This window comes from Dryobates pubescens, chromosome 5, assembly GCF_014839835.1.
Source record: "Dryobates pubescens isolate bDryPub1 chromosome 5, bDryPub1.pri, whole genome shotgun sequence".
NCBI lineage: Eukaryota > Metazoa > Chordata > Aves > Piciformes > Picidae > Dryobates > Dryobates pubescens.
Genome location: NC_071616.1, coordinates 46121715 through 46133769, shown reverse-complemented (window position 1 = coordinate 46133769; position 12055 = coordinate 46121715). Strand labels below are relative to the sequence as shown.

Genomic DNA, 12055 nt, shown 5'->3' with positions numbered 1-12055 from the left:
GGATCCAAGCTAGGGGAGAGCCTCATCCCTGGATTTAGAGAGTCACAGAATTGTCAGGGGTGGAAGGCACCTCAAGGCTCAACCAGCTCCAACCCCCCTGCCATGGGCAGGGACACCTCACACTACAGCAGGTTGCTCACAGCCACCTCCAGCCTGGCTGCAAACACCTCCAGGCAGGAGGCTTCCACCACCTCCCTGGGCAGCCTGTGCCAGGCTCTCACCACCCTCCTGGGGAACAACTTCTTCCTCACATCCAATCTGAATCTCCCCATTTCCAGTTTGGCTCCATCCCCCCCAGTCCTATCCCTCCCTGACACCCTCAAAAGTCCCTCCCCAGCTTTTAGCTTCAGGAGATGTTGACACAACTTCAACCCCTCCATCTTCACTTACAGTGTCCCAGGCATGGATCATTTAAGCAGCTTACAATGACCAAATGCTGCAAAGAATCACAGAATGTGAGGGGCTGGGAGGGACCTGGAAAGCTCATCCAGTCCAACCCCCTGCCAGAGCAGGGTCACCTAGAGCAGGAACCAGGGGGGGTTGAATATCTCCAGGGAGGGAGACTCCACAACCCCCCTGGGCAGCCTGCTCCAGGGCTCTGTCACCCTCACAGGGACAAAATGTTTCCTCCTGTGTCCATGGAACCTTCCAGTGTCCCAACATCTCAGACAGGTTCCACTGCCTTCAGCATCTTTGTGGCTCTGTGCTGGACTCTCTCAAGCAGCTCCCAGAGGTCCTTCCTGAACTGAGGGGCCCAGAGCTGGAGACAACATTGCAGAGAACAGTGGGGCAGGTGGAATTTCCACCCAGCAGTACCACTGGTAAGGACTGGGTGATGGGTTGGACTTGGTGAGCTTGGAGGCCTCTTCCAACCTGGTCGAGTCTGTGACTGTGTGAAAGAAGTGGAAGCCTTCAGGAGAGCTGTGGACACAGAAGGCTTCAAACTTATCAGGGGGAAAAGATTGCAGTGGAGAGAAGTCCACAAACCAAAAGCAACAATCCCTGAGACAAATGAGCCCCTGAAAGAGTCTGGGGGAGGAGGGAAAAAACCCACCCCAAAGTCACATTGCAAACCTTGTAGATTGCTTGAAAATGTTTATTAAAAGGGACCAAAAGCCAACAAAACCTCTCTGGGTTAAAATAAATACTTTGCCTTTGCTAAGTAACAATATTTGGGCCCCAAACACGAAGCTGTAATTTCCATGTGTCAAACACAGTTAACATTTCAGGCTCAAGCCCTGGAGTCAGGCATCCTCCTCTTCACGAGCTGCTCCAGCAGGACCCTTCCTACCTCACGTGAGCCAGGGGAAAAACAACTACACAGGTTGAAAGGTTGCTCCATGCCTGAAAGAAAACCAACAGAAAGCCTCTATTTTATTTTTTTGGGGGTCTTTGTTTTCCCTTTTCTTTGCCTTTTTTGTTTCTTACCATAACTTAACAGAAAGCAGAACCATCTCCCTTTGTTATCTAGGAGAACCTCCTCTTATAAATACAGCTGGGTTTCATCTACCAACCAGAGACATAATAAACATGCTGCCCCAGTCAGGAGGGGGGGGTTTAATAGCAAGGATCTAGCAGAGGATGGCAGAGGAGTTTTCATCATTCCTTTGTTGGGTGTTTTCTGCTGCTGTCTTGGTTTGGTTTCTTTTTCAGTTGGACTTATTCGGGGCCTTGGTCTTCGTCTGAGAAGTGCGGCACAGACTTCTTGGCCACGACGTTGTCCAGGCGCTGCCCTTGCAGGTAGGGGTTCACACTCTGCAAGAGGGGGACAGCATTTGTGCTTGTTAGAAGCCAGGAAACACAGCAAAGGAGACTGGGGTTAGTGGATCATAGAACCATGGAGTGGCTCAGGCTGGAAGGGACCCCAGAGCTCAGCTGCTCCAACCTCCCCTCCATGCCCAGGGACACCTCTCAGCTACACTCAGCTGCTCAAGGCCTCATCCAGCCTGGCCTTCAGCACCCCCAGGCAGGAGGCAGCCACAGCCTCCCTGGGCAGTCTGTGCCAGAGTCTCAGCAGCCTCCTGCTGAAGAACTCCTGCCTCAGCTCCAGGCTAACCCTGCTGTGCCTCAGCTTCAAACCATTCCCCCTTGGCCTGTCTCTAGGCACCCTGATGGAAAGTCCCTCTGCAGCCTTCCTGCAGGATGCCTTCAGGTCCTGGCTCTGAGGTCCCCCTGCCTATGTTTTTCTATTTCTTATCTGTCAAATACTGGCAAAACTAAAAACCCAACCAACTGCTCCCAGGGAGTGTCTCCAGAAGTCAGTCAGTGTTTTGTTTTCTGGGTTGTGTGTGTGTGCAAGAATCCAATCCAATCCACTCAGAAGAATGCAAGTGGAGGAGGGCTACTAGAACACAAGGCAGAATCACAGAGTGTTAAGGGTTGGAAGGGACCTCCAGAGACACCCAGTCCAAGCCCCCTGCCAGAGCAGCATCACCCAGGGCAGGCTGCACAGGAAGGCATCCAGGTGGGTTTTGAAGGTCTGCAGCGAAGGAGACTCCACAACCTCCCTGGGCAGCCTGCTCCAGGGCTCCATCACCCAGCCTGAACTAAACACTTTTTGCTCCACTCCTCCTTTCCTTGGCTCAGCAGAGAGGCAGCAGCAGATCTAACTCCCTTATTCTGCAGACAGGACTTGCTAGAGGTGAGCTTTAGCTTAACCAGCGACCTCTGCTGAGGGCTAAGTTAGGTACCAGGATACCACTCGGGACCAACATCTCTCCTTCAGCCTCTCTCCTCCCCAGGAAACCCCTCCTTGCTTCCCCTCTTTGATGGCAAAACAAACAGCTGCTGGCACAGAGCTAGAGCCAAGCAAGGCTTTGGCCTAGGAAATGGCTCTCCCACCACTGCCAGGACGAGGGAATGCTGGAAAGAAGATCCCCAGAGAGAGTTTAACTTCACTCTGCGCCATGTAAGCAGCACAACATCAGAGTGAGGATGAACAGATCCTGTCTCAGAACTGCTTGCAGATTACAGTGCTGGAGAAAGCCTATGCTTGAGTGTTCTCTGTCTTCACTGGGGCTTGCAGCTACCAAGCAGCTCAGTGGAGCTTCCAGCATGAAGTGTTATTTACAGCCACTCTCTGGCCTTTTCAGCCTGCCAGTGCAGACCCAGCTCAAACATCTCCTTTCTCCTTCACAGATAGAGACAGAAATTCTAGCCTGCTTTTTCTCCTTTCTTTTTTGATGCCAAGAAAAACTGTTGGCCTGAAGGACAAACTTGGGAGGAATGCAATTTTTCCAGCACCTCCTGATTCCTGTCAGGCTGTGCCACACAGAAACTGCTTTTCTTGAGGTACTGCTGTGCCTCCTTCACCAAAGTGTAGCTCCTCAGAAATACACTGAAAAAACCCCAACCCAACCACAACAACAACAAAGGCAACAAAAATCAAAGCTGCTTTGGATAAAAGGCATAAAATATTTGTTTTCAACCATCTCAGGTGTTTATCAGATCTCTGCAAAACACTTAGGGGTTGCCTGTCTTCAAGAGCTAAGGCCCCTGGGATCCTACAGGTTGGTCAGCTGCTGACTGTAAAACTGAGCACAGTTAGAGCACAGAGAGGACTTTTTGCCTCCCCTTTTGTTAATCTTGGTTGGGTTTTGTTGTTGTTTTTTTGAGTGTTTTGCATGCTGCAAGTGAAAAATATCCACATCTTAAGGAGCAAGAAATGAGTGTGGAACAGAGGACCACAGGATGTTAGGGGCAGGAAGGGACCTCTGGAGATCATTGAGTCCAAGCCCCCTGCCAGAGCAGGAGCACAGAATCCAGCACAGGTCACACAGAAAACATGCAGATGGGGCTGGAAAGGCTCCAGAGCAGGAGACTCCACAACCTCTCTGGGCAGCCTGCTCCAGGGCTCTGGGACCCTCCCAGGGAAGAAGTTCCTCCTCATATTGAGGTGGAACCTCCTGGGCTGCAGTTTCCATCCACTGCCCCTTGTCCTATCCCAGGGCACAACTGAGCAGAGCCTTTCCCTGCCTCCTGACCCCCAGCCCTCAGCTATTGATAGACATTGATCAGATCCCTCTCAGCCTTCTCCTCTCCAGACTGAGCAGCCCCAGGGCTCTCAGCCTCTCCTCCCCAGGCAGTGCTGCAGTCCCTTCAGCAGCCTTGGAGCCCTCCCTTGGCCTCTCTCCAGCAGATCCCTGTCCCTCCTGAGCTGGGGAGCCCAGAGCTGGATGCAATATTCCAGGGGAGGTCTCAGCAGGGCAGAGCAGAGGGGGAGGAGAACCTCCCTGGCTCTGCTGGCCACACTCCTCTGGATGCCCCCCAGGACCCCCTTGGCCCCCAGGGCACATTGCTGTCCCATGCAGAACTTGTTCCCCACCAGCACTCCCAGGTGCTTCTCCTTGGGGCTGCTCTCCAGCAGATCCCCTCCCAGCCTGTCCTGCTGCAGGTTATTATTGCTTCCCAGGGGCAGGACTCTGCTCTCATCCTTGTTGAAGCTCAGGAGGTTCCTTGGAAAAGAAAACTAACACTAAAGCTTTAAGTTGCTAACAAGGAGACAGATGTAAATGATTTGTGTTTGTTTAAAGGAGTTCTGTTCAATGGCAATTCAGTGAAAACTGGGCTGTTCCAGAAACTTCTAGGAATTGCTTGAGGATTCTTAGGAAGATGAATTGGTCTTGGTTTGGTTTTTTGGGGTTTTTTGAGTGGCAGCAGGGACCAGGACAGACTTGGGCTCATCCTGCTGGAAAGCAGCTCCAGGGAGAAAGACCTTGGAGTGCTGGTGGACAGTGAGTTCTGCATGGGACAGCAATGTGCCCTGGGGGCCAAGAGAGCCAATGGGAACCTGGGGTGCAGCAAGAAAAGTGTGGCCAGCAGGGCTGGGGAGGGTCTGCTCCCCCTCTGCTCTGCCCTGCTGAGGCCACAGCTGCAATCCTGTGCCCAGTGCTGGGCTCCCCAGGTCAAGAGAGACAGAGACCTGCTGGAGAGAGGCCAAGGGAGAGCCAGGAGGATGCTTAGGGGACTTGAGCATCTCCCCTGTGAAGAGAGACTGAGAGCCCTGGGGCTGTTGAGTCTGGAGAAGAGAAGGCTGAGAGGGATCTGATCAATGTCTATCAATAGCTGAGGGCTGGGGGGCAAGTGGAGGGGGCCAAGCTCTTTTGGGTGGTGCACAGCAATAAGCCAAGGAGCAATGGATACCAATTGGGACATAGAAGGTTTCAACTCAACATGAGGAGAAACTTCTTGACAGTGAGAGTGGCAGAGCCCTGGAGCAGGCTGCCCAGAGAGGTTGTGGAGTCTCCTTCTCTGGAGCCTTTCCAACCCCACCTGGATGCATTCCTGTGCAGCCTGCCCTGGGTGATGCTGCTCTGGCAGGGGGGCTTGGACTGGATGACCTCTGGAGGTCCCTTCCAGCCTCTGATGCTCTGTGATCCTGGGGACTGCCACAGCTGTGCTAAGAAAATTCCTCAGCTGCAATGTAAGAAACTGGAAGTTTCACCTCCAGCATTCTGGCCTAGCCCTGGCCCTGTGGCTGCCACCTCTCTCCAGTCATCATTCCTGTTGTGCTTGATCCCCTCAGTCAGCAGGGAGCCAGCAGCTGTGCTGCTTTGGTTTGTTGTGGTGGCTGGTTTGTTTTTCTGATGTATGCATTGCATTAATCCTACTTGAACATGCTGTTCTAGCTATTAATAAATATTCCACATGAGTAGTGCCAGAGTAAATTCTACTTCAGAGCTAAAATCAGGTGCCCAGCCTTTTTTCCTTTCCCACTAACAAAGCTGATAATCAAATGTAAGCAGGAGGCAGATATGAAGCTCAGCACAGGTCATTAGCTTGGGGCTGAGCAGTGTTTATTAGAAGTGATGTGTGAATTGGGAGGAAATCAACTGATCCTCTTCTCTTTCCAGCAAGGGCTTCAGGACTGAGAGTTAAATAAATACATGTGCAAGTAAATCATCTGCACTTAATGCTTCAGTTGTTTTAAACCAAATTGCCTTCATTTACAACATAAACTGCACTGGCAGACTTGGAGAAGCTACTTCCTGGCAGAGAGCTGAACTTTGTTCTTCTGGTAAAACAAATATGAAATATATCTATCTAGATATACCAGCAGCTAAATAGGATCACAGAACTGTCAGGGCTGGAAGGGACCTCAAGGATCAGCCAGTTCCAACCCCCTGCCATGGGCAGGGACACCTCACACCACAGCAGGTTGCTCACAGCCACCTCCAGCCTGGCTGCAAACACCTCCAGGCAGGAGGCTTCCACCACCTCCCTGGGCAGCCTGTGCCAGGCTCTCACCACCCTCATGGGCAACAACTTCTTCCTCACATCCAATCTCAATCTCCCCACTTCTAGTTTTGCTCCATCCCCCCCAGTCCTATCACTCCCTGACACCCTCAGAAGTCCCTCCCCAGCTTTCTTCAGATACTGGAAGGCCACAATTAGGTCTCCTCAGAGCCTTCTCATCTCCAAACTGAAGCTTTTAACCCTGCCTGAAAATGATGCTTTGATAAAAGCCAGGTTGACAGTGCCAGAAAGAGAGAGCTGAGGGTGGATGCCCAGAAGTTCAGTGTGAGATGTGGATTTGTTTCAGGGATGAGAACACATTCTCTAGCAAGAGTTTAATCTGAGGTAAAACCTAAGCATGTGAATCACAGGATCACAGGGGCAGGGGTTGGAAGGGACCTCTGAAAATCATCCAGTCCAAGCCCCTGCCAGAGCAGGACCATAGAACCCAGCACAGGGCACACAGAACACATCCAGATGGGGCTGGAAAGGCTCCAGAGCAGGAGACTCCACAACCTCTCTGGGCAGCCTGCTCCAGGGCTCTGGGACCCTCACAGGGAAGAAGTTCCTCCTCATGTTGAGGTGGTACCTCCTGTGCTGCAGTTTCCATCCATTGCTCCTTGTCCTATCCCAGGATGCAGCTGAGCAGAGCCTGTCCCCTCCCTCCTGGCCCCCAGCCCTCAGCTATTGATAGACATTGATCAGATCCCTCTCAGCCTTCTCCTCTCCAGACTGAGCAGCCCCAGGGCTCTCAGCCTCTCCTCCCCAGGCAGTGCTGCAGTCCCTTCAGCAGCCTTGCAGCCCTCCCTTGGGCTCTCTCCAGCAGATCCCTGTCCCTCCTGAGCTGGGGAGCCCAGAGCTGGATATTTATAAGCATTTATTAAACCCCCTCTCAGTCTTCTCCTCTGCAGACTAAACAGCCCCAGGTCTCTCTGCCCCAAATCAAATCACATCAGCTCAAGAACCAATTCCCCTTCCATTTCCCCTTTAAAAAACAAAAGCTATTGTCCTGCAGAGCAGTCATGAATTCTACCAGCACTTTGTTCTGTTGTTTTCAGTAGGAACCTCTGAAATCCTGCTTCAGAGACATTTAACTGATGTTAAATGGGTTTGTGCAAGCAGGAGCCTTTGCAAGGCACAGAGAAGCTGAAGTCTTTCTTTCAGTCCCTGTTGTGCACTGCAGTGCAGCTGTGGAAAGCAAGCAAGAAGCTGTTTCAAGAAGTACATCTTGTAAGCAGTGGGCAGGCTTGGTGCCTGCTGTAGCAGCCCAGCTCAGAGCTGCTTCACACTAACCCCTTCCTTTCAACACCACCATCTGAGCTCCTATGAACACTCAAGATGACACAAGGGCTAGAAAGCACTCTGATACTCACCCTCTTTCTTCTTTTTGGAGCACCATTCATCTTCTCAAAGAGTAAATTCTTGCTCTGGAAAGGTTAAAACAGAAAACAAAACCAGAGCCATCAAGTTCATTAGGGCTTCCCTTAAGATGCTTCCCCTCCTGTTAAATATTGGGAGGCTTAGAGGGGTGTGTGGATTTACAGGAGAGAGAAACCACAAAGAAACATTTGGGTTTGCCTGCTGACAGCTCTGCAGAAGCAGTCACAGGGGGCTGGAGCAGCTCTGCTCTGAGCTGGGGGTGCTCAGCCTGGAGAGAAGGCTCCAGGCAGACCTAACAGCAGCCTGCCAGTGCCTGAAGGGGCTCCAAGAAGGCTGCAGAGGGACTGTTTGCAGTGATGGGATGAGGGGCAATGGCTTGAAATGAGAGGAGATTAGGATTGGATGTATGGAGAAAGTTCTGCATGCTTCTGTGCATTTAAACCCCACTAATTTTCCACTGTAGCACTGTCTGTGTTAAGGCTTCTTGCCTGAACTTGTGCTCCAGGCACCTACTGCTGTAATGATATAGACTGCATTATCAAAGGGTCTGGGTTGGAAGGCACCTCCAAAGCTCACCCAGTCCAACCCCCCTGCACTCAGCAGGGACATCCTCCACTAGATCAGGCTGCTCAGAGCCTTGTCCAGCCTGACCTTGAGTAGCTCCAGGGATGCAGCCTCCACCACCTCCCTGGGCAACCTGCTGCAGTGTTCCAGCAGCCTCCTAGTAAAGAGCTTCCCCCTAACAAAGTGATCCAGCCCCCTGAGGGACAGCCCTTGTCACTGCTCTCCATCTGGACTTGCAGCCACAGTTTCCTACAAGCAGTGGGTTGTGCTGCAGCCTGGAGGGACACACACATGCTCAACACAATTTTGTTTCTCTTTATTTCCACTGTGGATTAGGAAGGGGGAGGGAAAAAAACCCCACCACAACCCAACCCCCAAAGCCCTAACCTGAAAATGGAAGGAGAGGAGAAGAATGAAGCTGTATAAGAGCAGGACACTGTATAAACAAGGCCATTAATTCTGCCCCTCTAAACAACTGAGCTGAGGTTTGGTTGTATAAATAGAGAAGTGTAATCCTGAGCCCCAGACAAATTCACCAAGCACTTCGACCCTCTCTGCAAGCCCTGAGAGGAGGAAAAACAAACACCTCCAAGTGTCATGCTGAAACCTGCCAAAGCTGCCTGCTCTGCTCTCCTCAAGGTCATTAAACCCCACATTCACAAGGCCCTAATCTCTTGCCCAGCCCTCGAGGTGTTGGGGGTTTTTTTTCCCCCTCTCTCCTTGTTTGAGTGGTGCCAAAAGGGAACAGAGGATGAAGCTGGCCAGGGAGGCTTTCTTGGCTGGGCCCTTGTGCAAACTCACTTCACATTGCCCATTTTAAAGACACCCAGGCTCATGCAAATGCCTCTCTTGAGGAACCAGGGCACCACCAAAGCCTCTCTCCTCTGATCTTATGCTTTTCACCAGAGCAAAAATTGCTGCTGCTGAAGTAGGGAACTCATTCTGCCCTGTGCTCAGCACTGCTCAGGCCACACCTTGAGTCCTGGGTCCAGTTCTGGGCTCCTCAGTTTAAGAAGGACATTGAGAGACTTGAAGGTGTCCAGAGAAGGGCAACAAGGCTGGGGAGGGGTCTGGAGCATAGCCCTGGGAGGAGAGGCTGAGGGAGCTGGGGTTGCTTAGCCTCGAGAAGAGGAGGCTCAGAGGAGACCTCCTTGCTCTCTACAACTCCCTGAAGGGAGGTTGTAGCCAGCTGGGGGTTGGTCTCTTCTCCCAGGCAAGCAGTGGCAGAACAAGAGGCCTCAGTCTCAAGCTGTGCCAGGGGAGGTTTAGGCTGGAGGTGAAGAGAAAGTTCTTCCCAGCAAGAGAGACTGGCCATTGGGATGTGCTGCCCAGGGAGGTGGTGGAGTCCCCATCCCTGGAGGTATTCAAGAAAGGCTTGGATGTGGCACTTGGAGCCATGGTTTGAGTCATGAGGTGCTGGGTGCTAGGTTGGACTTGCTGATCTCTGAAGAGGGAGACCAGACCTGTAATAACCCAGCCTAATAAACACCATTGCTGTGCAGAGACTTACCAGCAACAGCTGGTAAAGAAAGGTGTGCTCATTGCTGACCACTATGACTGCAGCTGAACTAAAGGAGGATCTGAGTGCCTTAAAAACTCTTGAACACGGAGCTCAGCTTTGGTCAATTGCTTTATAGCAACAAGGAGCTCAGCTTTGCTGAATATTTCAGTTCCTGCTTCCCTTTTGCCTTTGTGCTGTCTTGGATCCCTCCAGTGCAAGCCTGGCATTATCTCTACCTTGACAGCAACCTTGCTTCAACACAAAGCAGTGCTGCTGAACAGCACAATTGCTTTCCATTTGCTCTTTGTACTGATGCTGGTGTCAAACACAACCCCCAGCCAACCACCCCCAACTGGACTTCCCTCCTCTCCTTAACCTTTTCCACCTGGTAGTGGTTAACACTTAGGGCTTCAGTGACTAACAACTGACATGGCAGTGGCTTTTGTATTTGTGCTGTAAAATGCACAGTGGGAATGATTTTTGGGCAGGCTTTTCTGCATGCCAACACTTCTCCAGACCACCTAAAGGAGCCCAACTGCAAGACACAGCAAAGACTCAGATGGAAAGTAACCTGGCTCCTGCAAGGACAATTCTGAATGGGCACGGGGGAGCCAACCATCCTAGAGACTGCAGCTGCACACTAGGGTAGAAACCTCCACAAGTCTCTCATCTTACTATTCCCACTGTCCCTCCTTTGCTTTCCACATGTGAGAAGACAATAAGAGAGTCTTTGGGGCTGGGGAGGAGAGAGTGAGCCATGTCACCATCCCTGGAGGTGTTCAAAAAGGGGCTGGATGTGGCACTTGGAGCCATGGTTTGGTTGTCATGGGGTGTTGGGTGACAGGTTGGACTTGATGACCTTTGAGGTCTTTCCCAACCTTACTGATTCTATGATTCTGTGTACCTCACCCTACAAGGAGAGACTGCTCCCAGGACTTCCCACAGGTCAGAATATCAATTCTGGGTTGGAAGGGACCTCCAGAACTCATCCAGTCCAAGCCCCTCTGCACTCAGCAGGGACATCCTCCACCAGATCAGGCTGCTCACAGCCCTGTCCAGCCTCACCTTGAGTATCTCCAGGGATGGAGCCTCAACTCCCTCCCTGGGCAACCTGTTGCAGTGTTCCAGCAGCCTCCTGGTGCAGAGCTTGTTCCTCACATCCAATCTCAATCTGCTCTGCTCTCATTTCAAACCATTGTCCCTGGTGCTGTCCCTGCAGGCCTTTGGGAACAGTCTCTCTCCATCCTTGTAGCTGTCCCAAACCCAGGAAAAGTCTTCACTTTTTTGTCTCTATTTTTCATTCTGTATTCCTCCTCTCCTTCACTGGCACTGCAGTATTTATTCCCAGCAGCCACATGCAATCATACACTTTGCTCTAGCAGCCACTTCCTAGGCCTTATCTAAGAGACCTTCTACTCACAGGGTACTGCAGAGGTCCCACAGCTTTGCCCAAACCCCAGCTGGCTCCAACCTCTCTTCAGGGAGTTGTAGAGAGCAAGAAGGTCTCCCCTGAGCCTCCTCTTCTGCAGGCTAAGCAACCCCAGCTCCCTCAGCCTCTCCTCCCAGGGCTGTGCTCCAGACCCCTCCCCAGCTTTGTTGCCCTTCTCTGGACACCTTCCAGCAGCTCAACATCTTTCCTAACCTGAGGGGCCCAGAACTGGACCCAGGACTCAAGGTGTGGCCTGAGCAGTGCTGAGCACAGGGCAGAATGACCTCCCTGCTCCTGCTGGCCACACTGCTCCTGATGCAGGCCAGGATGCCATTGGCCTTCTTGGCCACCTGGGCACACTGCTGGCTCGTGTTCAGGTGCTGTCAACCAGCACCCCCAGGTCCCTCTCTGCCTGGCTGCTCTCAGCCACTCTGACCCCAGCCTGTAGCTCTGCATGGGGTTGTTGTGACCAAAGTGCAGCTCCCAGCACTAGGACTTGTTGAATGCCATCCTGTTGGCCTCTGCCCATCTGCCCAGCCTGGCAAGGTCCCTCTGCAGAGCTCTCCCACCCTCTAACAGATCAACTCCTGCCCCCAGCTTGGTGCCATCTGCAAACTTACTGATGCTGGACTCAATGCCCTTGTCCAGATCACCAATAAAGATGCTGAACAGGATGGGGTTTGGGTTTTGGTTTGTGTTTTTCCCCCTGACCTGCTAATGCAATTTGGGTTTTACTGTGGTTACACTAAGGAATGCACGCTGGCTCCTTGGAGGGACAAGTCAGGGGGAACTGTGGCATGCCTCAGCTGCTGTGTGGCAGGAAAAGGCAGGGGAGAAGCTCCCCTGAGAGCTGGGAGCACACAGGCCAGCTCGCAGGGCTCCAGGAGACACAGCGGCTCCGAGGGCTTCAGACAGCGGTGACAGCCCAGAGCCTTCCCAGCACGCAG

At 52.2% G+C, this 12055-nt stretch overlaps 1 protein-coding gene across 1 annotated transcript in view; it reads right to left on the bottom strand.

The window, feature by feature from the left end:
* Nucleotides 1-1391: 1391 nt before the first annotated feature.
* The window catches only part of SCG5 (secretogranin V), a 33087-nt gene continuing 22423 nt past the window's right edge, over nt 1392-12055 (bottom strand). Inside the window, exons 6-7 of the mRNA XM_054162191.1 lie at nt 7608-7661; nt 1392-1755 (exon numbers count right to left, since the gene is read on the bottom strand). Coding sequence (XP_054018166.1) covers nt 1660-1755; nt 7608-7661 — 150 coding nt within the window. The 3' untranslated portion in view covers nt 1392-1659. The remainder of the gene's footprint in view (nt 1756-7607; nt 7662-12055) is intronic.